General features: G+C 46.1%; 1 protein-coding gene across 7 annotated transcripts in view; it reads right to left on the bottom strand.

Annotated features, from left to right (window-relative positions):
- Pkd1 (polycystin 1, transient receptor potential channel interacting) overlaps window positions 1-18845 on the bottom strand; it is a 52313-nt gene extending 33468 nt beyond the window's left edge. For 4 of the 7 annotated variants that reach the window (XM_036197070.1, XM_036197073.1, XM_036197072.1 and 1 more), the window contains exon 1: window positions 18318-18773. In XM_036197070.1, the coding sequence (XP_036052963.1) occupies window positions 18318-18532 (215 nt within the window). In that variant the 5' untranslated portion in view covers window positions 18533-18773. Of the gene's footprint in view, window positions 1-18317 lie in introns of all 7 variants that reach the window. The other 3 variants (XM_036197071.1, XM_036197077.1, XM_036197074.1) reach the window with 2 other exon arrangements.
- Between the last annotated feature and the right edge of the window lie 6591 nt (window positions 18846-25436).

Here is a 25436-nt window from a genome sequence, read left to right as displayed (position 1 = left end):
GTGCAAAGCTACAGAGAAACCCTGTCTCGAAAAATGAAAGAAAAAGAAAAAAAAAGGGGGGGACAAATACTATAGAATTGTATTACATGAAATATATAGAATATACAATTTCAGAGAGACAGAAAGATTAGACATTATCTCAAGACGGAGAAGAAAGGAATATACAGCAATGATTTCCTAAGTACAGAATCTCTGTTTTTGTATGATGGAAAAACCCCACAAACCGACAGTAGTATCAGGACATAATATCATGAATGTAATAAATGAATACAATGAATATTGTGAATGTAATCAACAAATACCACAAATGTAATTGATATCATGATTTTTTTTAAAAAATCCAGCTGTGGTAGTGCATATCTGTAATCCAATACTAGGGAGGTAAAGACAGGCAGATCCCTAGGACTTGCTAGCTAGACAGTCTGCCCTAATTATACAAGCTCCAGACCCATGAGAGACCCTGCCTGAAAATATGGTGCACAGTATTCCTTTGTTTTGTTTTTTTCTGAGACAGTGTCTCACTATGTAGCCCTGGCTGTCCTAGAACTCACAGAGATCCACCACTCCCAAGTGCTGGGATTAAAGGCGTGTGCTACCACACCCAGCAGGTGGACAGTATTCCTAAGGAATGACAACTGAAGTTGTCCTTTGGCCTATATAGACGGACGGACAGACAGAATGGGGGGGGGGTGTTGGAGCTGGATGGCTCAGAGGTTCAGAGCATTTGCTGTTCTGCTCTTGCAGAGGCCCCAAGTTCAGTCCCCATCATCCCCATGGTGGCTATCATCTGTAACTTCAGTTCCAGGGGATCCAATGCCCTCTTCTGCCTCTGTGGGCACTACACACATGTGGGGCACTGAAATAAACGCAGGAAAAACACTCATTGACATAAATAACAATGCATTGTGAAAAGAAAGAAATATGGGAACATGAACTGTGGCACTTTCTACTGCACTGGCCTTTGAGAGCCTCAGGAGAAAAGCAAGCTGGGAGCACCTGCACTGGGAAGAGTCAGAGCCTGGTCTTGCAACTCAAGTCACTGTAACCTGTGACAGAGCCAGAAGATGCTGTCACTGGGACAGACAGGCATCTGCAAAGCATGGACCTGTGTAAGCACAAAAACAAAGCACCAAGACAAGAGACATGGGGTGGAGAGACGACTCGGCAGTTTACAATGCTAGCTGCTCCTCCAGAGAAACCAACTTTGGTTCCCAGCACTTGTGTTGGGCAGCTGACAACCTCTTGTAACTCCAGCCCAGGGAACCCCACACCTTCGCTGGCTTCCAGGAACCTGCACACACATGGCAGACTAACGCAAAATGCACACATACACACAAATAATAAAAATTTAAAATAAGGGTTTAGTTTTTTTTGTTTCTTTAAAGACAATAGACATGGGGTTGGGGATTTAGCTCAATGGTAGAGCGTTTGCCTAGCAAGTGCAAGGCCCTGGGTTCAGTCCTCCACTCTGGAAAAAAAAAAAAAAAAAAAGACAATAGACATATCCAGGTCTGGTAATGTGCGCGCGCACGCGCACACACACACACACACACACACACACACACACACACACACACAAGCTAAGGCAGGAAAATTGCTCCAAGTTCTAGAGCAGCCAGGGCTACAGGATGAGATCCCATCTAAAACCTAACAGACCCAACTACATTCCAAAATAAGGAACGTCTACACAAAAGATCATGGATAAAATAAAGAATCAAACTATAGGTTGGAACTACTGCAGCAGCAAACATCTGGAGTGACAGCTGCTCAGAAGGCCGAGGCAGGTGCATACAGCCAATGAAGGAGTCCCAGGAATGCAGAGAGATGCCTCAAAACAATAACTAAACCCTAGGTTTGGAAATGCACTAGTACTTCATCTAACCCACTAACTGCCCAATCATACCCTTGCTGCAAACACTATTAAATAAAGTATTCAGCAAGTGTCAATGATTTATTTTAAGGCTAGTGATGTAGTTCAGTAGCTAACAACTCCAATCAAAAGGAAGAATTAAAGAACTTTTTAAAAATACAGTTTTCATAACTTGACAACTACCGATGAAAACAATGCAATCATGCTTTTCATCTACTAAATTTGTAGCTATGTTATGTCAGAAATCTAGCCCCAACTCTAACAATAGGAAGGTAGATAACTTAGGCTCCACATGAAACCAAATAACCTTGGCATTGCTAGGCTCTTTTAGGAGGTATTTCCAGTGTCAAGCTCTATCCAAAAACCTGCCTACCCTCCAGCTCCGGGTTGACCCTCAGTCAACCTGCCATCCATGTCTTGAGCTCTCTCTGCAAACATACTCCAATGTCCAATGAGGCTTCTGGGACAGGAGACCCTGCATCACCCTGACTCAGTGGACACTTTTGGGACCTTCCAGGTCTATACACCACTCCACAGTCTCTTAATTCATGTGACCCACATTCTCCACAAGATTGTACTTAGTTTTCTGGTGGTGATTGCATTTCAACAAGAACAGGCCTCTTGTAAAGGATCTACTTCATCCCCTTCCAGAATTGGAGAGATAAAACCTAAGAAACACCTTGCTGAGTTTAATCCTGGCATGTGGGAAGTAAGGCAGCACTCAGGACATAAAGGTCAATGGGTGCTGTGGAATGATCTTTTTGCGCACTGTGAAGACGTGTCATTCTGATTGGTTTAATAAAAAAGCTAAATGGGGGCTGGAGAGATGGCTCAGCGGTTAAGAGCACTGACTGCTCTTCCAGAGGTCCTGAGTTCAATTCCCAGCAACCACATGGTGGCTTACAACTGTCTGTAATGAGATCTGGTGCCCTCTTCTGGTCTGCAGGCATACACGCAGGCAGAACACTATACATAATAAATAAATAAATCTAAAAAAAAAAAAAAAAAAAAAAAAAAGCTGAATGGCCAATAGTGTGGCAAGATTTCCAGGCACAGAGGATGCTGGGAAGAAGAAGGGCAAAGATGCAAGGAGACACAGAGGAAGCAGGAATGTAGAATAGACAGTAACATGTAGATGAGGTACATGAGCCTTAGGGCAGCACATAGATGAATAGAAATGGGTTGATTTAAATTTTAAGAGCTAACTAGTAACAAGCCTAAGCTATCAAGTGAGCTTTCATAATTAATAGGAAGTCTCCGAATTTGGGAGCTGAGGAATTTGTAGGTGGGACAGAAAAATCCACCTACAAATGGCACCTACCATAGGGCACGCATTTCCACATACAACGGAGCCAAACATGGCTTCCTAGTCCTGCAGTCTCTCACGCAGCCTTGGTACAGAGATGCCTCTCCTGGCTGCTGCATGCAGGCAGCGTGCCATGAGCTAAGCTGCACAGCAGTTTAAGTTTTGCTCATGCAGACAGAAACGTTTACAGATAGGCAGAAAAGCAGGCCCAGACAAGGAAAAAACAAAACAAAACTCTAAACAGGTTACAGTGTGTTTAAAAATGTAGGCTTAAGAAAGAAAATGGGCAGTTGGGGATTTAGCTCAGTGGTAGAGAGCTCGCCTAGCAAGTGCAAGGCCCTGGGTTTGATCCTCAGCTCAAAAAAAAAAAAAAAGAAAAGAAAAGAAAATGGGCATAGGCAGTCATAGAAAAAACTAAATTGTTTATAAATAATAATAATGAAAAGCCATGTAGAGATGGGAAATACACAGAGTCTGGATCCTGTACGGTGTTGTATTGACTTTAAATTTTTTGATTACTGATGAGCAAACACTAGCTGTGAAGAGACACTGGATTATAAAAAATGCTAAATTAAACCAACCTATATATTTTTAAAATGTCTGAACTTCAAAGCGGAAGTCAAAAAATATGTTACACTGGGAAAAGGTTATGCTTTTGTTTCCACAGAAAATTAAAGGCTGTGGATTCATTCAAGACTGATAGAGATTAGATTTGATCGAGGGAGACCCCCTGAAAATCCTGGTTACAGACATAAAGAAATAAACCTAGAAAAATAACAAGACAGGTGATGTACATTTAACCTGCTCAAACATAAAACAACAACAAAAAAATCATCTTTGGCTGGCTTATGCACAACATATAGTCCACACCTGTGTTAATGCAGATACGTGTGTTACCTTTGAAAGTTTGTGTTTTCAGAGCAAGGGGACCAGACACTAATGAAAACAAGTGGTCCAGGTGATCCAGCCTCTCAGAGTGCCTCTGTTGCAGTTTCCTCAGAGCTCTGCATTGAGAACAGCTCCAAGGATGCTGGCTGAGATGGTCCAACCTCACAGACTATTCTAGCCAGAACTTGACCACGATCTTAATTTTCTCAGTGTCCCCCAAAGATGCCAGTGCCCACACACAAAGAGAAGCAGTCCAGAGAACACAACAGCCACATCCAAAGAGGTGGGGTGGGTGGTTTTTGGTCATTTGGTGGGCTATGGATGTTTGCCATTGTTTAAGGGAATTGGCTAAAAATTGTTATTGGTCATGGTCAGAAAAAACACTGAACCGAGGAGATAAGATTCAGAGATCTGTTTCTGAAGAGAAAAAGAGGATATAGTATAAAAATGATGGGATAAAGGGTGGATTGTTGAGTCTACTTTTTTTAAAAAGATTTATTTATTTATTATGTTCACAGAAGAGGGCGCCAGATCTCATTACAGGTGGTTGTGAGCCACCATGTGGGTGCTGGGAATTGAACTCAGGACCTTTGGAAGAGCAGTAGGTGCTCTTAACCTCTGAGCCAACTCTCCAGCCCCGAGTCTACTTTTGAACAACCTCTAGTCTCAAATATTTTACACTGGTATGGATTTTTGTATACTGATACAAACTTAATGCTAGAACACACTGTACATATGCTTCTACTCTTGCTTAGGGTATTGTACCTATGCAGCTCATTTAACAATGTAATGTAAATTTCTAGTCTTTGAAAGTTATTACTATAAACTATTTAGGATAATAAATAAATACAGGTTATCATGTTCAACTATGTTCATAGAAGCATTATTTGTAATAGCCAGAACCTGGAAACAACCTAGATGCCCGCCAACTGAGGAATGGATAAATAAAATGTGGTACATATACACAATGGAGTACTACTCAGCAGAGAAAAACAATGTCATCATGAGGTTTGTAGGCAAATGAATGGGTCTAGAAAAAAATCATCCTTAGTGAAATATTTCACTATTAGGATAAGAATTTGTACTGTATCAAGCTGATGAAAGGATATGCTGGTTGTACTTTCAGGAGGGGAGGCTAAAATCTTTTTAGATTATTGATTATCCTATTGAAAAATGTCTGCCATAAATCAAACGGGGGGAGGGATGAATAGAAATCTCACTTACACAATTTAAGTAAAACATAGCTCTCTGAACAGAAAAAAAAAAAAATACAGGTTAGCAGTCAGTCACCTGTAGCAATTAAACTTAGTCATGTTAGGTATGTTTTCAAGGTCAAACAGAGATATATTTAGATACATAGATGGTCTTCAAATACTTCAAAGATCTACAGAATATGACATTTAATTTTTTTGTTTTTTGTTTGCTTGTTTGTTTTTGTTTTTTCAAGGCAGGGATTCTCTGTGTAACAGCTCTGGCTGCCCTGGAACTCACTTTATATACCAGGCTGGCCTCAAACTCACAGAAGATCTGCTTGCCTCTGCCTCCCGAGTGTTGATATTAAAGGCATGTGCTACCATGCCCGGCTTAAAATGTTTTGTTAAGGGCTTTTCATGAAAGTAAGGCACATCTGCTCCTGGCAGCACCAATTTACTTCCATATGGAGTTTGCTTTCAATGTGGCAAAACTAGCCATTTGGGCAAGAAATTGCTCTTGTCTTGACTGCTGAAAGTATGTTGTACAAACTGGACAAGCAGGACATAAAAGAAAAAGACTGTTGAACTTTGCCAAGATAAAGCAGGACAGTCCTTCAAAATTCCTGCTTCACAAAAAAGTCTGTCAGATATTCTAGGCCTGTAGGCTGAAGATGGATGCCCCAACATTGTAGATGAACCTTGGGGTGACTGTCCAGGCAGCCAGATGTCTCTGCTGTTTCTTAGTTTTGGGTGCACTGCACCGTTTACTCAGGTAATATTATATCCTTCTGGAGTCTTTAATGGAGTTGAAGACTAGATAGTTATAGTTTTCTTTAGTTATGAGAAAAGATAAATTAGGTACAAAACTTTGGACTCATCATGAGAAGATAAATAATGGAATTATCTTTTCTGAATTTGTCAAATACAAATGGACTGGACATGATAAATGTAATTCTTTTTTAAAGATTTATTTATTTATTATATATATATATATATATATATATATATATATATATATATATATATATATCTGCATGTACAACTTTATGCCAGAAGAGGGCATCAAATCCCACTATAGATGGTTGTGAGCCACCATGTGGTTGCTGGGAATTGAACTCAGGACCTCTGGAAGAGCAGTCAGTGCTCTTAACTGCTGAGCCATTTCATCTCTCCAGCCCCATGACACATGTAATTCTTAGTTGATGACTGTTCTTACTGTATATAGTTTCATTTGTTAAAAATCTTTCCTTTTTATTTAGACAAAATGGGAAATGTTGTGGAACAATCTTTTTGTACACTGTGAAGCTCTGTCACTCTGACTGGTTTAATAAAGAGCTGAATGGGGCGGGGCGGTAGTGGTGCATGCCTTTAATCCCCGCACTCGGGAGGCAGAGCCAGGCGGATCTCTGTGAGTTCGAGGCCAGCCTGGGCTACAGAGCGAGCTCCAGGAAAGGCGCAAAACTACACAGAGAAACCCTGTCTCAGGGAAAAAAAAAAGCTGAATGGACAATAGCTAGGCAGGATTTCCTGGGAAGAAGGGCAGAGACATGAGAAGACACAGAGGAAGCGGGAAAGCAGAATGGACAGTAACGTGTAGATGAGAGAAACAAACCTCAGGGCAGCACAGATGAATAGAAATGAGTCAATTTAAGTTATAAGAGCTAGTTAGAAACAAGACTAAGCTATCAGCCAAACTTTCATAATTAATGAGAAATCTCTGTGTGGTTATTTGGGAACTGACATGTGAGACAGAAAAAATCGTGTACAAATGGGAACCAACCCAAGACTGAATTTGGTAACATGTTTACCGACTTGCTGAAGCCAAAGGCCAGGGTCTTCCTAGCCTGGCCTCCATCCCTAAGCATGTTCCTAACACCACCCTGGTCATGAGAGACAATGGTCATGCCAGGGGAAACATCAGTTAGATCTAATCAAAGGCTTTCCAGTGGTTACAGTGATGATAGTACAGAAACCTGTACTTTTAGGAGGAACCAGGGTATAGACTGAGCAGCAGTGACCCTGGAAAGGCTGGTAAAGCAGGGACAGAGATCAATATAGGCAGGTTCTTACATTTGCCCCTAACATGGAGTCCAGTCCAACCTCCAAGACTGGAGGAGTAAGAGGAAGGAAGTGTGAAGAACCCTCAAATTTCATTTTCTCAGAAAGCCACCCTGAGTGTTAGTTGTTATAGTCACCTAAGAAACCAGGTGGGGGAGGGCATCAGCCTCAGGGTACTGACACCCCTCCTTCATCTAAGAATACTTCAATTCCTTATCCAACCAGGCCCTCCAGTGAGACCAAGCTCAACGGAGGCATTGAGGCTGCTCTTCCAAGAGGCTGCTTTGTAGTACTTCTCCCCAGACCTCACCTGGACTTGTGTTATGGCCCAGAAAAGAAACAGAACCTAGAGACTCTGCTCAGACAAGCTCCCAAACCCAGGGTAGTGAACAAGACAGCTTGGACAGGACTCTGACTCATACCCCCAGGGCTAGAGATCAGCACAACAGACAGGGTGGTATGAGGGGACGTGGGGAAATGTAGAGGGACACATAAGGTCCCTTCCCAGAGGCCCTGAACAGAAATTTTCCATGTCTCCATCTGTTGTTGCCATCACTGTTCTAAGAATATGGCCAAGACCTGACTAGCCCCATCTTTGATGGCCTGACTTCCTGCCAGATGATGTCACTATAGTCTGATGTCCAGGAACCATATTTGGATTCCCTATAAGGATCAGGGACAAGACAAAGGCAGACACAAGGTATCCTGGCAGAAGGCACACAGAAGCAAGGGGCAGCACCACTGGCCCCTTACCTGCTACAAGGAGGTAAGCCAACAGCCTACCTAGAGCACCCTGAGAGGGAATAGGCCAGCTGGGTACTCTGGACCCTCTAAGACCTAAGCCAGCAATTTATAGAAACCCCACCCCCCAGTCAAGGCTAGAGGGATCTGAGCTGGGACTCACACACACTGGGGCGGGAGGCAAATACTCATACTATCTCTCAGTCTAGCAGGCCATCCCCATACTGCTTGCATCACTGGGACAGACATAACCTCAGTTTCCACATGGATATTGAGTGCTTCTAGCTTGGCTCTCTGCTGCCCCCACTTCTGTTCCACGATGGGTGACTATGTTGTGAATGTTGAATGAAGATCTATACTCTATATTTGTGGGCTCCTATCATTCAGGTCAGATGCTTTGATGAGGTAAGGGACAGAGGACAAATCATTTCCCCATACTGCCTCCTCATGGGGCTACCTGACCTGATGGGAGGGACCCCAGCCCCCCCCCCAAGTGTATGTCCATGGGCTCACATATCCCACAAGAGACATCGTGTTTCTGACTCCCAATTTCTTCTAATAAAGAGGAACAGGGAGCTCTCTGAGACCCCACATCCAGGCTATACAGGTTGGGGTGCTGCTGTGAGACAGGGAAAGCAAGCAGTCTCAGAGCAACTCTGCAAACAGGACAGCAACAGTACAAAAGCAAGCGTGCAGGCCTATGCAAGCGTCAAGGAGGGTCACTGTGAGCACTGCAAGCCCTTACTAAGATGCGCAGCCCTATTCCGGAGCTGTGATAGGAGACCCTCAACAGGCTGCCCACAACAAGATGCAACCCAGACCTATGGCTAAGCAGCCTTGGTTTCCTCCTTTGCTGTGGAGAAAGGCCTAGGTGCCCGCTCCTTAGTCTAGATGTAGGGGATAGGGGGGGATTTAAGGGCCAGCTGGAGCCCCAAAGGAAACATCTGCACATTCCAGACGCATGTGGTCAACATGCGGGCGAGTGCCAGCCACCCGCCCCCCCAGCCCATTGCTGGCCGCCATGCTGGAAACAGGGCTCAAGGGGAACAGCTCTGAGGGGCCACTTGTGGATGTTATGTAACCCACCCCACAGAAGCCAGCTGCCTCCTCTCTCTGGCAGGCTAGGCCAGCGTGGTAAGGAGGAAGCCCCCAGTACTCTTCCAAGGCTCAGCTTCATCCTCTCTCTGGGAAAAGAGTCCCCTCAACCAGCAAGGATGATCCCCATAAACATCTCCAAACAGAGCCAGGGCAGAAGGAAATGGAAGCCACCAAGAGTGGACAGTCTTAGGTCTGGGCAGAGTGGCAGAGGCCCTCGGCTGGCCTCACTCTGGGTGCCTTTCAGAGTCTAGCAGCAAAGCCAGTTGAGTCTAATATCCTCACTCTGTTTTTGTTCTCTTTGCTTTTTGTTCCCTTCTATTTATGGCAAGCAAGGCTGGCTTCCAGGGCCGGAAATGATGTTTAAATTAATGAATTCAAGTTTAGGAAAGGGGGAGTTGAAGAAAAACACCCCAGCACACTGGTGGAGGAAAGGACAGTCTCTGGACTATAACAACTGTTTTTCCAGGGAGAAGGGTCAGAGAGGATGGCCATACCTCCCTTCACTCTGCATGCACCTTGAGACCTGTCTCTCAACTGGCTCCAAACCAGGACTAGGCCCCAAGAGGGGAGCTCAGCCTCAGAGGTGACGATTCAGGCAGTGGAAATGCCCATGTTAAAGAGTCCCTCAGTCAGGCTGTAGGACCTGATAGTTCCAGGGCTTGGGGTGTAGAAGAGGTCCCACATTGGTACAAGATGTTCTTTGGGTCTTTATGTCATTACAAAGCCCTTTGTCACAAGTACTAAGTTCTCTCACAACTAAACTATCACCAGGATGAGATACTGGGGATGATACGACTTGCCTAGGATTTTCTTAGGACCTATAAGCAAGAACAGAGATCAAACACTCAGGCCCCATAACCAGAAGGAATGTGATAAGCAGTGGGTCCTTCTCATACTGAGGGACAAGCCCAGCCTAGCCCAAGAAATGGCTGTTCCAAGAGCTGTTCACTGTCTCATGTTAATAAGACAGTTGGGAAGGAAGGTCTGCTCACCTCCAAATACAAATGGGGCTTGAGGTCACTTATTCAGATCAAAAGAAGAAAAAGAACCACTAGCCTCCCTCCAGACCACTTCCTGGTGTCCGTGCACCATGACACAATGCCAGGACTATGTGTGGCTGCTCGTAGCCATTACACTCAGCAAGGGCAGGAGCTGCTCCAACCCTATCTCAAGGTTCAGAGAGCCTGCCACCTCCTCACTACCTGACATGTCCACAGCAGCCAGTAGATTCAAGCTCTCGAAAGGGTATCAACAGGCAGATGGGACTCGATTGCTGCCCTGGTTTTCTAAGGGCTGTGGTATCCTGTAGTGGGCAGGAGCCTCAGTTCAGCCATAGTCACACCTCAACCACTTGGAGATCATCAGCATGGCCAGTGGCAAGAACCAGCACAAAACCAGGGCAATGAAGCAGTGTGGAGACTCAGAACCCTTGAGGCCTCTCTACTCCTCCAGCTGCAAGGTAGTCCCTTACTATAACCCTTACCCTAAAGACTGCAACCAGGAGAAGGTGGCTTCTCCCACTGCCAGAGGGACAAAGTCCTTCCCAAGGTGGCCTCATAGGATCCAACCTGCCTTCTTAGCACCAGGGATACCACATTTGCCAGATCCAACCCACAGGAGCTGATCGGGGAGAAGAAGCACTACCTACCTTAACCCCCAAGTGCACCCCTCTCCTTGGCAATTAGTGCCTGGGCACCACAAGGCCTCTTTATGAAGACTTCTGCCAAGCCAGAAGGAACGAGGTGTTCCGAGAAAAGACATGAGCTGCATTTTCCAGCTGTAGTTCGTCCTTCAGAGAGACTGCTCACGCCCTGTGGCGCCCGCACCAGGCCAGCTGGAGCCATACGGACAGCTGAGGCAGGCCAGGCCTGAGCATGGAGCCCAGACAGCCAACACCCCAGACAGCAGCAGGAGAAGCAGAGTGTTTTCATTCCAGAGCACTAGGCGGGCTGGCTGTCTGGGCTCCTGCTGCTCATGTTGGCCACAGCAATGTTCCGGAAAGGAAAATGTGTCTCCATCCAAAATGGCTTCCTCAATTGAAACCCAACCCAAGCCAGAGTTTACCTTAGGGGCCAGGGTCACTATGTTCCCCTCCCTCTCAGCAAAGACACCCTTGGATAAAGAAAAGAGGGAGCAAATGGCCCCTTATGCCCCAGGAAGGTTCAGGGAGGATCAGGCATTACTCAGTGAGAATCACATGATGGCAGCCGGAGAAGGCAGAAGGCGGCCACATAGGAAGCCTGTGTGGAGACACTCTGTTTGCCCACATTGGATGGAGAACCCAGAAGGGGAAGCCCAGTATGGTGGCTCAGGTACTGAAACACCAGCAGGAAGACTGATGCCCAGTGCAAAGTCAAGCAGGGTACCCAGTAAGACTCTTCTTCAAAACAAAAACAGGAAAGGGAAACTGAGGTTCACATCTATTTTGGGTTTCCTAAAACCCGTAAGAGGCCAGCACTGCAAGCCAAGGTTCCCTTGGCACACGGGAGCAGAATGCATGGCAGTATCACATTAACACTCAAATCAGAGAATGAGGTGAACTGGGACAGCAGATGCCATGGTGTGCTTTCAACACAGCCTTACTGCTTCATACAGGCCCTTCCGTGTATAAAAGACAATAAAAGCTGAGGTTAGTGAGAGCAGAGCTAGGTATGTTGGTTTTCCACCACAATAATCCCAGCACCAGTGAGACAGAAGCAGAGTAACTGATGCCATGTGAGAAGCCAGCCTGCTCTACATACTAAGTTCTAGGCCAGTAAGAGATACAGAATGAGACAGTAAGACCTTTTCTGAAAAAAACCAAAACAAAAGCAAAAGAACAAAAAGAAAAAGAAAACAAACAAAAAAGAAGATAGGCACAGTAGCTCACATTTGCAACCCCAGCACGGGAGAAATGGAGGCAGGAGAATCAGAAGTTCAAGGCCTCTCTTGACTATATAATAAGTTTGAGGCCAACATGAGACCCTGTCTCAAAGAAATGAAATAAAATTGGGGAGCACAGAAATGGCTCAGCAGCTAAGAGCTCACGCTGCCTTCCAGAGGTTCTAAGTTCAATTTCAAACAACCATGTTGACTATAACTCCAGTTCCAGGAGATCTGACACTCTTTTGGCCTCTACGGGTACTTGTACATATGTGACTGACACTTACACAAACACATCACACATACACATGAATCTAGAGCTGGGTGGTGGTGGTGGTGGCACACACCTTTAATCCAGGCTCTTAGAGGCAGAGACAGGTGAATGAATCTGAGTTCCAGGCCAGCCAGGGATACAAAGCAAGTTCTAGGATAGCCAGGGCTATATAGAGAAACCTTGCCTCAAAAAAATCAATCAATAAATAAATAAAATATAAAAACTCGAGTAAAATAATATTTTAAAGAAAATATAAATTAAAAAAAAAAAGAAAAAGAAGCTGGGTGTAGTGGCTCATACCTGTAACCTCAGCACTCAAGAGAGGCTGAGACATCTTCAAGGCAAACTCTAGGCTAGCCACAGCTATATAGCGAGAACTTGTCTCAAAAAAACAAGACAAGGGGGCTGGAGAGATGGCTCAGAGGTTAAGAGCATTGGCTGCTCTTCCAGAGGTTCTGAGTTCAATTCCCAGCACCTACATGGTGCCTCACAACCATCTATAATGAGATCTGGCACCCTCCCTGTATACATAATAAATAAATAAATCTTTGAGAAAATTAGAAAAATTAGAGGGAGCCCAGCATACTTGATGCATGCCTGTAGTTCCAGTACATGGTAGGCTGAGACAAGAGGATTTCTTGAGCCCATTCAAGGACCAGCCTGGGCAATAGAGCAAGAACCCTATCTCACACACACACATACACACACACACCACATCATCACCACCACCACCACACCTGCCCCATACCACACCCAGAGGTAAGAGGGTACTGGGCTAGGAGTAGGTCTAAGTGAATCCTCATAGTGTTAAAGGCATCTTTGAGGTTGGACTTCTGGTCTCCTTGACCTAGATATTGAGGTAGGAATAGGATATGAATAGGAGTTTGCCTGCTCACAGTGGTCTGTGCTTCTCCTATCTGTACAACATCTGGCCTGAACACATATCCCACACTCAGGCTCCCACATTCTGTCTGCAATGCAGCAGAATGGTCTTGAGGTATATTTCCTGGTGGCTGGTACTTGAGGACAAGGAACAGCCCCCAGGAAACATGGAAAAGAAAGAGGACCTATCTAAACAGCTGTAGTGTTAGTATGTTGCTAGTGCCTGAACCTATCCATGCAACCCAAACACTTACCTCTGAAACCCCACAACCCACCCTATAGGCAAGAAAATTGAGACTCAGATAGGCTGAATGGCTGAGCCAAGGTCACACAGGAAGTGCAAAAGCTGGGACATAACCCCAAGACTGATAACAGATTCCCATGCCTCCCTCCAGAAAAAAAGGAACTGGGGCAGGGGGAACAGAGGAAGCTTAGGAACCCCAGGGAGCACATATAGAAACTGGGGAGAAGTTGGAATAATGGTGTGTGCCTTTAATCCCAGCACTCAGGAGGCAGAGTGAAAGCAGATCTCTGTGAGTTCGAGGCCAGCCTGGTCTACATAGTGGGTTCCAGGACAGCCAAAGTTACATAGTAAGATACTATCTTGAAAATATATATATAAAAGGGGGGTGGCATGGTGCCACACATCTTTGATCTCAGTACTCAACTCTCAGGAGGCAGAGGCAGGTGGATCTCTGCCAGTTTGAGGCCAGTCTGGACTACACTGTGAATTCAAGGACAGCCATTACACAGAGAAAACCTGTGTCAGAAAAAAAGAAAACAGAAATGGGGGAGAAAGCACCTCAACAATCCATCTGATCCCCTGGGTGCACACTTCAAAGGTCCTCCTGGGCCCACAAGAGTGCAGTCTTTGGGGTCAGCTGTAAAACATTCTGACCACTTCACTTCTTTGGCAACACACCAATATATGACTAAAAAGTACTTCAACATCTGGAGCCTCAGTTTCATGGTCAATACAACAGAAGCGAGAGAATTTGTCCCACAGCCCACAGAAAGACAGCGACAGACAGCACAGCTCTGGAGTGCATCTCCTGGGTACTCTTCTTAGAGACTGGTTTTCCTGGTCTCTCAAGCTGGGCAGGGGCAGGGGCAGGGGAGGGAGTCTATATAATATAAACCAGGCTAGACCCAAATTTTCAGCAATCCTCCTGCCTCTGCTTCCCCTAGTGCTAGGAAGTTAGTGTGTACTACCACACTTGATCTCCCAATGACCAAACTCTACATCTTCGTATGTATTTATTACTTAGTCTAATTAAAGCTTATTTTCATCAACAACAAAATTCAAATACTATGAAGTTCACACCTTTTCAAAATTTACTATTTGATGCTTTTTAGTATCTTCACAAGCCTGGGTACCATCACCACTAATTTCACAATATTTTCATCATTCCAAAAGAAGCCCCACAATCCTTGGCCATCTACCCTCACGACCCTATAAATCTTTTTCTGTCTCCATAGATTTACTTTTCCTTAACTTTTCTTTTCTTTCTTCTTTCTTTCTTTTTCTTTTTTTGGGTTTGGTTTTTTTCGAGACAGGATTTCTCTGTGTGGCTTTGGTTCCTGTCCTGGATCTTGCTTTGTAGACCATGCTGGCCTCGGCCTCGAACTCACAGAGATCCACCTGCCTCTGCCTCCTGAGTGCTAGGATTAAAGACATGTGCCACCACCATCCAGCCTTCCTTAACTTTTCAAAAGGGTTGTGTTTGGGTTTTTGCTTTTCAAGATGGGGTTTCTCTGTGTGTAGCCCTGGCTGTCCTGGAACTCAGAGATCTTCCTGTCTCCGGAGTTCCCAGCTCCCTCCATCTTTTTGATACTACCAGACTACTTTTGGTACTAATAAAGTGGTATCTCACTGTGTGTTTTTTCCTATTTTTGTTTTGTTTTGTTTTGTTTTGTTTAAGACAAGGCCTATTTATGTAGCTCAGGCTGGTTTGAACTCAAAATTATCCTGACCAAAATGTACAGCACAAGTCACTCAAAAATGGTATCTAAAACAACATCTGAAGCCAAAAGAGAGTTTACACCTAATGCCAGGTGGATGTCCCAGAGAGCTTTCTTCAGTAACAGAATGTCCTTCCTGCCTATAGTCAGAGCCCCAGAGGTCCCAGAGACCCTTACAAGAACTGTGGCCCTCCACAACAGAGCTGAAGACACAGACAGAAACATACCAAGAGCTCATAGCTCTGTCAGTCAGAAACCTAATGATAAAGGAGTTAAGTTTCTTCTGTAATTCAAAAGTAGAAAAAGAGAACTGCAAGAAAATGCCTAATCATTAGCTAGACTCAGGCCATCAACTAGTTGTAGTGTGTAGACTTCATTTGGGCCAAATTTAAACTACCAAAATTCCAGAGCCATGCCTGGTGGTACACATCTGTAATTCCAGCTCTAGGAAGACTGGAGCAAGAGATCAAAGGTTTGAAGGTTCAACCATAGCCTGGGCTACATGAGACCCTGTCTCAACCATAGCCTGGGCTACATGAGACCCTGTCTCAAAAAAGAAAAAAGAAGAAAAAAATCCAAACAGCTGGGCATAGTGGCACACACCTTTAGTCCCAGCACTCAGCTGGCAGAAGCAAGCAGATCTCTGAGTTTGAGGTCAGCTTGGTCTACAGAGCAAGTTCCAGGACAGCCAGGGCTACACAGAGAAACCTTGTCTAGAAAAACCAAAACAGGTGTACACACACACACACACACACACACACCTAAAACAAAACAAACTTTAAAAGAGAAACAACCCAAAATGCCCACAGTTAACATCCATCAGAACTGAGGAAGCATGGCCTAGTTTAGGTGTGTTTTGGTATCAGGATAGACTATGTGCTTTAGTATTAGGATAGATTATGTGCTTTGGTATTAGGATAGATTATGTGTTTGGGTATTAGGATAGATTATGTGTTTTGGGTATTAGGATAGATTATGTGTTTTGGATATTAGGACAGATTATGTGTTTTGGGTATTAAAACATTCATAGTTTTTATAAAACACTAAGATGCTGGTCTTTGGCTCAAAACATAGGGCAATAATGACAGGCAAGAAGGGTGAGATCCGTTACTCTGATCTATATACTTTTCACAATAACAAGGCTTGAAATGCTCCGTAGTAAAGCCCAGTCAGTCAAGTAGCAGCACCCTGCCAGTAATGTCACCTTTCTTAAGCAGCAGCGTGGTTTTAAGCCAAGAAATGATGGGAAGCTATGCTCTCAGAAGACCAGCTGTCCTACTACCAGGACACAGCTGTCCTGCCAAGGAGCCACACATACAGAAGGGCCTGATCATAGTCGGAAAGAAGACAATGTTCCTTGAGCACCTAAACAATGGTCAGAACTCTGTGTCCTTCTCCCTCAGCGAAAACCATCTATCTGATTTGCAGAAGTCTGTAGGATGGACAGCCTACTGGACACAGACAGCCTCGAGAACCAGCAGGGGGAACTCAATGCCTGCCCCTGAGGCTTCAGCTTCCTATCAGTTGGTTCTCCCAGCTCTGTAAGTCCCTTAGAAGCAGTGTTGAAGGTAAAAAGAAAAATGTGGAGTCTTCTCCCATCTATCCACATGAGGTTATGCTGACATCTCTTCACACAGTGTGAGAGGCTAACACCTTGAGAAATCTATGAGCTCAGGTTAGGCCAGGTTATCAGCTTTCAGGAAACCTCTTGCACCAAAACCCAGAGCAACAGCTCAGACTTCACTGTTTTTGCAGAGCCTACAGGCCTTCATCCTTCATTCCCTAGACAGCTCCAAGGAAGCCAGTAGGGGCTGGAGAAGGAGGAACCAACAGGAGCTGGGCCTGACGCCCAGAGATGCCAAGCCAGCAGAAAGAGAAGTGCCCTTATTCACAGCATCCATAAATAAAAGGTAGGGTGAATCTGATGCAATTTTGTGGGTACTGCTAGATAACTGGAGGGGATCCATCTCCAGGTACAGCTGCACCACAAATGCTACAGTGGTCAAGGAACAAACACGATGACAGGCTGGTGAAGCCCCAAATCTCAGCTCCAAAGGACACAGGACTCCCTTACTAAGGTGGAGTTACCCAAGAGCATTATAAAACCCAACGAAAGGACCTAGCTCTACTTTAATGGGCCTGGGCATGTAATAAGTTCCTGAGGGGACTCCAGCAGGGACTTCTGGAGCTGAAGTGCCCAGAAAATCTAAGGGATTGTAATCAGCAGACCCTGAGAAAATATCTGCAACCTGTCCTTCTCATCTTTCTTGATCCAACCCTGGTCCCTACCCTCAGGCTATCGTATCTAGGACTTGTTACCTTGAACAAATTACATCACTTCTCCAACCCTGTTTCCTCACCTGTAAAACAAGGGTCTAGCCCTACCACCCTCCAGGGAATCAGACTAAGAATTAAGTGTGATAATCTATAAAAAGAGCCTAGATAAGCCTGGCTCAAGGCAATCTCTCAGTGAGACTATTACTTTCAGAATGCAAAACTGGCCCAGTCTCAAATGTTTTAACCACTCCTGGCAACTCCCCTTCCTTAAGTTCCTAGTAAAAGGAAGCCCTACCTGAGGCCCACTCCCATCATACCCTCTACTCCCTAACACTTCTCAAGCAGTCACCACAAGTGGCCAAGGCCAGCCTGCAGTACGCTGGACCCACTTTGTCCCTTAAGCATAGACAATTCTTACACATTTATCAAATTCTTGTCTGGACCCTTCCCCTGGATGCTCGCTCTGAGCCCTGACAGACATCTCCAACCCCAGAATGAATCTCAAGTAGTCCTAACGTTTATTCCGAAACCTCCTACCACGCCCCACGCGCTTGTTGTAGCTCCTGTTTGAGGAGCCCCGCAGAGTAAGACATCAGTCTTCACAGAGACCGGGGTTTTTGGCTACCCTTCTGGGTCACGCCGGCTGAGGTCCAAGGTTTTCCTTATTTAGTCGGGCCGACATCCCTACTGGAGCCTCGCCCTGGGAGCGGCCAGGCCCCGCTGCGTCTTGCGGCCCGAGCTCCGGACCGCGCCCACGCCCTGCGGCCGACAGCGCAGCAACGCTCCAGAAGGGCCCTCTCTACCTCCGCTCTGCTCCCGCAGAACCCAGCGGTGATGCTCTAGCCAGGCCGCCCGCCGCCATGGCAACCGCCCGTCCGCCAGCACTGCCTCGGCGCAGCTACTCACAGCGCGGTGGCGTCAGCAGGGATGCGCAGACTCGGCTCAAGCGTCTGCAGCCAGCGGCCCGAGCAATTGACGCGGCAGGCGGAGTCGGGTGCCAGACTGCAGAAACAGGGGAGCGGGCAAGGCCCGCAGCCGCGCCCAGGGTCTCCAGCCAGCGCTCCGAGCCACAGGCCCAGGCCTAGGGCCAGCGCCAGGCGAGCGGGCGCGCCGGGCGGCATCGTCAGCGCAGCCCGCGCATGGCCCCGGCTCCCCGAGGCCCCGTGCGCCGGCAGCCGCAGTTCAGGAGGGGCCCACAGACCTCATGGTGCGGCCCGGGACAGGATGCCGCGGCGGCCGTGGCCTGTCTGCGGTGCGACAGCTGCTCAGCGCTCTGGGGCAGGCCGCACCTCAGGGCCTTGGCCGCCAGCTCGCGCATTCGCGCTGCACTGCAGACCCAGCGCGGGCTCCTCCTCCTACCCCACCCCCGGCGCGGCGCGAGGCGGTACGTCCTCAGGCTCCGCCCCTGCGCTTCCAAGTCGGCCGTAGGCGGGGCTGGATGAAGAGCAGGCCGTCACAGGCCCCGCCCTCTGCCCTGCAGATCCTGCAGTAGGCGGGCCCTGAAGGAAGGGCATCCAACTAGGCTCCGCCCAGTACTCAAGGATTGTTGGTGGGCGGGGCCTTCTGGGAGGGGGTGGGCTTCAAAGGCTCCGCCCTCTGCTCAGCAGGGCCAGCTATAGACCAGGCTAGAGGGTGGAGGAGGCTCCGCCCCTTCTGCCGCAGCGTCAGGAGGCCCCACCCATCAAGCCGCAGTAAGAGTCGCGGCGCGCGTGGGCGGAGTTATTATAAGGGCCAGTCCCTTACCCGCCACCGAGCGAGGCGGTGTGAGACGACTGGAGGGCGTCAGCCTACTCAGCCCGCCTTCCCGAGCTCCCTTGTGAAGTCCTCTGGCTGTTGAGGCTTCTCCAGCGTCAGTAGGTTTCTCTGCTCCCAGACTTCAGTAGTCAACAGTCTCAGCATTGAAAACACCAATAGCTGCCGAAGCGATGCTTCAGCAGATAAAGGAGCTAGCGGTGCAAAGCCTGTTGACCTGAGCTCGATCCCGAAACCCATGTAAAGATGAACTTACACAAAGTTGTCTTACACCCTCGCTATATAGCACGCTCCCTACACTAATAATAAATTAAAAACAAACAAAAAAACAAAACTGCGGCCTACTGTATCTGGGTATCTTCTGTATCCGTTTCCACTCCGCAAGTCTTCTGCCCCTGGAGAGTACCGCCAATAGATAGCCAATAAATACTTGCTGCGTCATCTCATGAACTCTGCCAGAGGATGCTACAGAGGCTCAGAAGTGATGCACAAGATAGCGCTCACCGGAGTGGGTGAAGCTCATCGCAGTGCCTCCAACCCCACGCGCAGCCCACCCGTGGTTGCTGAGGTGCTGGGAAGCTGCTGTCCCTTCCGCCCCACAAGAGCTCCAGTCTTCGGACTTAGACCACTACAGATCCTTTGTGTGCAGGACCTAAGACAAAACTAATATGAAAGAAAATACTCCAAACCCAGTACTTTGAATAAACCTTGAAAACATGAATAGATGACGAATAACAAGAACTACATGTTCTGTGTTGCCATTTACAAGAAGTATTCAAAAGAGGAAAGTCCACGAAGAAGACAGGAAGTTGATGAGTGCTCTAAGCTAGAGGGAAAGAGGTGAGAGTTTCTTTAGGGCCAACAAGCATGTTCTGGAATTAGTGAAGGTGATTGAACAGCCTTATTAAATAGGTTAAGACGCCTAGGCTATGGTGGCACATGTTACTAAAAGGCCAACGCTCTGGGATGAGAGGCAGGAAGATTCCCAAAAGCTCAAGGTCATCCTACCTACTTAATACATCCCAGACCTAACAAAGCTACTTAATGAGTCTCTCAAAAACTCACACACGCCTGTAATTCCAGCACTCAGGAGGCAGAGGCAGGTGGATCTCTGTGAGTTCGAGTGAGTTCGAGGCCAGCCTGGTCTACAGAGCTAGTCCAGGACAGACGCCAAAGCTTACAGAGAAACCCTGTCTCAAAAACTCAAAACAAGAAAGAAAAAAGAAAGAAAACACAAAATACACACACACACACACACACACACACACACACACACACACACACTGGGGTGGTGTGAGGGTGGAGCTAGAGAGATAGATGGTCAGCTGTTTAGAGCCCCAGAAGACAAGTGTTCAGTTCAGAGCACCCATGGCAGCATACAAGCAGGGGATTCCAAGGTTGTCCTTCTGTCCTCCAACTCCTGAGAGTACGTGAATAACAAAACCACACAAAATAAATAAATGAATGAATTGTCTTTAGAAGAATACTGGATACCGTGCTTGATGAACTGTATCTCAATGTTTTGTGTGTGTGTGTGTGTGTGTGTGTGTGTGTGTGTGTGTGTGTGTGTGTGTGGTTTTGGACAATGTCTCACTCCATAGCTGGCCTGAAGCTTGCAGATACCGACCTGTCCCTGCCTCTGCCTCCAGACTAAAGACATGCTCCTCCCACATCTGCCTAGTTTGGGGATTTTGTCATCTTGGTTTTTTTTTTTTTTTTAACACTGTAGCCCAGGCTGGCCTGGAACTATGTATTCCAGGCTGGCTTCAACTTATGGCAATCCCCCCTGCCTCAGTCTCTTAAATTTTGGGGTTATAAGCATAAACCATCATATCTGACAAACACTTATACTTTATGGATAAGCCTTTTAAATGTTTTTCTTTTTAAGATAATGTTGCATCACGTAGTAGCCCTGGCTTATCTGGAGCTCCTTATATAGACCAAACTGGCCTTGAACTCACAGAAACCTACCTGCCTCTGCCTCCGGAGTGCTGGAATTAAAGTTGTGCATCAGCACACCCAGCAATTATTTTTTAATGTGGCTAGGCATAGTGGCACCACACTTCTTTAACCCCAGCACTGGTGAGGCAAAGGAAGGAGTATCTCTTTGAGTTCAAGGCCAGCCTAGTCTGCACAACTAGTTCCTGGCCAGTCAAGGCTACATAGCGAGGCCTTGTCTCAAAAAATATTTTTTAACTTTATGAGTGTGTGTGTGCGTGGAAGTCAGGTGGAAGTCAGTCACTGCTGGCTGGGGCCATGAGCCACATAGAGCTCTGCAATTCCCCAGGAGATAAGCGGGTACCACCATACTTCTGTGGATAATCGAATGCACGATTCCACATCTTAGGGATAAACTAAAATGTTTGGTACAACCAGTCCCAAAGAAGAGCAGGTAGATATCACACAGGCAGAAGGCAGAGATGAACAGTAAGCAAATAGTGGGCTGGTCCTTGAGGTCAAATGACCTGGAAGCAAACACAATGTCTCCACCCGGAAGCCTAGACTGAGAGAGGGATGTAGTCCAATTCTCAAGTTCACCTTCTTTGCCAGATGTAAGGGAGGAGCTCCAACCTAACAACAATTGAAAATCTACAGACTAGTACAGAATTGTAGGTGGAGAATGTTCTAGAAAAGCTTGAGAACACTGGCATGAGGACCCAAAGGACACATATTTACCAGCCACCTAGATAGCCTTTGTCCCAAGTTTGTCAGAATCCCAGAGACTGGGTTTTCCAAGGTCATCTCAGCCCTGGCCATGTCACCTGTGCACTGCAAAAGGAAAGATGTGAGGAAGTGACCTTTGTAGAAGGCATTGTGAATGGAAGACTGGGCAGGAAGCCACATGCCAGCAAGTTGGTGGCATGTAAGGACTGTAAACAAAGTCTATGGTCTGTCCTGAACAGCCTCCACGTGTCAGGTTCAGGGAAGCATGCCCATGCCGGCAAAGAGGTGAACAGGAGAACAGTGAGGACATCTTGAGAGATGGGAGGAAGGGACCCCACATCCCACACTTCCTCACTGCTCTTTCATTGTGTATTCTGTTGCATTTCAACAGCTGTAGCTGAGACCATTGTTACTCCTTTATGAAATGAGATTACCGGAGAAACAGAGATGTCAAGAAATGTTCCCGGTCACACAGCAGGTAAGTAGCAGGGTCAGAATTATATTCAAAGTCCAAGCTTTTCACTGCAGTCAGATGACAGATTTTTTTTTTAATAAAAATTTATTTATTAATTGTGTGTACAGTGTTCTGCCTGCATGTATCCCTGCAGGCCAGAAGAGGGCACCAGATCTCATGATAGATGGTTGTGAGCCACCATGTGGTTGCTGGGAATTGAACTCAGGACCTTTGGAAGAGTAGCCAGTGCTCTTAACCTCTGAGCCATCTCTCCAGCCCCAGATGACAAATTTTCAAGATTTAAGAACTCAGAGGGCAGAAAGATACACCCACAGGGAAACAGTGTAGCAGAGTGGCACATGCTTTTAATCCCAGCACTCCAGAAGTAGAGCCAGGCAGATCTCCAGGCCAGCCTAGTCTACACAATCAGTTATAAACCAGCCAATGCTACATAATGAGATCCTAGCTCATAAGCAAAAACAAACAAAAAACAAGAGAAAGAAAACAGTGAAACTAAGTAAATAAGTAAAACAAATTAATCAGCTCTGTTTTGTTTTAATCAGCTTTGGTTTTTTTTTTTTAACTTCATTGTTACTTTGATTTATTAGCACAGTTTATTCTTTTGTTTAAGATTTATTTATTTATTTATTATGTACACAGAAGAGGGCCCCAGATCTCATTACAGATGGTTGTGAGCCACCATGTGGTTGCTGGGAATTGAACTTTGGAAGAGCAGTCAGTGCTCTTAACCTCTAAGCCATCTCTCCAGCCCCCAGCTCTGTTTTTAAAAAAAATACTTATTTTTATTAATTTCTGTGTATGTGTGTGGTGTGTGTCTGTGTGAGTGCATCCCACATGTGTACAGGATCTGTGTAGGCCAGAAGAGGGTGTAGAATCCCTGGAGCTGGAGTTACACCTGACATGGGTGCTGAGAACCAAACTGGAGTCTTCTGGATAGACAGTACACACTCTTAACTGCAGAGCCATCTCTCAAGCTCCACCCCCTTTATTATTATTATTATTATTAATTATTATTATTATTATTATTATTTTGTTGTTTCAAGACAGAGTCTCACTATATAGATCTGGTTGTCCTGAAATTCACTATGTAGACCAGGCTAGGCTTGAACTCATAGAAATCTACATGCCTCTGCCTCCCATGTGCTGGGATTAAAGGCATGCGCCACTATGCCTAGCTTCTACCCCTTTTTAAAAAGACAGAGTCTCGGGCTGGAGAGATGGCTCAGAGGTGAAGAGCACCAACTGCTCTTCCAGAGGTCCTGAGTTCAATTCCCAGCAACCACATGGTGGCTCACAACCATCTGTAATGAGATCTGGTGCCCTCTTCTGTATAGTAAATAAATAAATAAATAAATAAATAAATAAATAAATAAAAAGACAGAGTCTCACTATGTGGACCAGGCTGTCCTGGAACTGGAGTACTGGGATTAAGGGCATGTGCCATGCAGGCACAGGATAATTTTCTCTCTCTAAAACACTGAAGTGTCTGTGTTTGGATGTGGTGGTACATGCCTTTAATCCCATTTCCACACAATACATTTTTTTCTTTCTTTTCTTTTTTTTCCCCTTTGGTTTTTTGAGACAAGGTCTCTCTGTGCAGGTTTGGCTGTCCTAGAACTAGCTCTGTAGACCAGGCTGGCCTTGAACTCACAGAGATCAGCCTGCTTCTGCCTCCCAAGTGCTGGGATTAAAGGCGTGCACCACCACCTGCCTGGCACAAATTCATCCTCTCTCTCTCTCTCTCTCTCTCTCTCTCTCTCTCTTTTAAATGCTAAAAAAAGTTTATTTTGGCTGTTGGTTTCAGTCCATTGGCCTCATTGTTCTTGGGACCATGATAAAACAGGGTATTACTGTGGGAGAACGTGGCCATGAAGCTGCTCACCTTGGGATGGCAGAGATGGGGTTTGTGGGGGAGTAGTAGCAAAAGGCCCAATATCCTTTCTAGGATGTCTCCAGTGGTCTAAATTCTCTCATCTAGGCTTGTCTTGGTCTGTGTTCTAGTGCTGGGAAGAGACACCTTGACCATGGCAACTCTTATAAAGGAAAGCATTTAATTAGGGCTGGCTTACAGTTTAGAGGTTTAGTCCATTGTCATCATAGCATGGAAAATGGCGGCATGCAGGCAGCCTTGGTGCTGGAGAGGAGCTGACAATTCCACAGCCAGGTCCACAGGCAGCAGGAAGAAAGAGTCTGGGCTTGGTTGGTTTGTTTATTATTTATTTATTTATTTGCTTATTTATTTATTTATTTGTGTTTGTTTATTTGTTTGTTTGTTTAGGTTTTCCTTTTTGTTTATTTATTTTTATTTCAGATAAACTAGTTTATTGTCTAAAATCAATATTATGCTCCACACACAAGCACACAGGTACATTTAACTGCAGATGATCACAAGAACCCAGGCCAGATCCCCAGGAGTGTTCAAGGTCAGCAGCGGCGGCGTGCTTTGAGCAGGGGAGGTAGTCAAGCAGTCTGGCAACAAGCTTGTCTAACAGAGCAGAGCACAGAGAACACTGAGTGGAGTAGAAGATACCAACAGGCCCTTGGTTGTTGTTATGTGTGTGTGTGTGTGTGTGTGCGGGCGCGCGCGCGCCTGAGTGTATGTATGTGTACCACATGTATTCTCAGACCTTGGTTTAGCCAGAGTGGTCAAGATAGTCATTTAGTCCCCTGCAACTGGAGTTACAGACAGTTGTGAGCCACAGTGTGCCTACAGGAACCAAACTCAGGTCCTCTGGAAGAGTAAGTAGCACTCGTAACTGCTGCTGAGCCATCTTTCTGTCCCCTAGGTTTTTTTAATGTACTGATTTATGTATGTGTGTGTGCTTGAGCAAATTTATGTGTACCACATGCCTGCAGTTGCCCACAGAGGCCAGAGGGCATCAGATTCTGTGGAACTGGAGATATATATACCTATAGTTATAGTTATAGTTATAGTTATAGTTATAGTGTCTATAAGCTACCTGATGTGGGTGCTGGGAACCAAACCTGAGTCCCCTGAAAGAACAGTAAGTGCTCTTAACCATTGAGCCATCTCTGTTAGCATTCTGAACCCGCTCTTGGGGCTGCCCTGTGTCCTGACCCAAATCCTCCTTTAAGGAGAAACCCCTCCCTCTCCCCTCCCCCTCTTCCTTCCT

The sequence above is a fragment of the Onychomys torridus genome, chromosome 8, assembly GCF_903995425.1.
Source record: "Onychomys torridus chromosome 8, mOncTor1.1, whole genome shotgun sequence".
NCBI lineage: Eukaryota > Metazoa > Chordata > Mammalia > Rodentia > Cricetidae > Onychomys > Onychomys torridus.
Note: the sequence above shows the minus strand (reverse complement) of the source record. Positions and strands in the feature narration are given on the sequence as shown.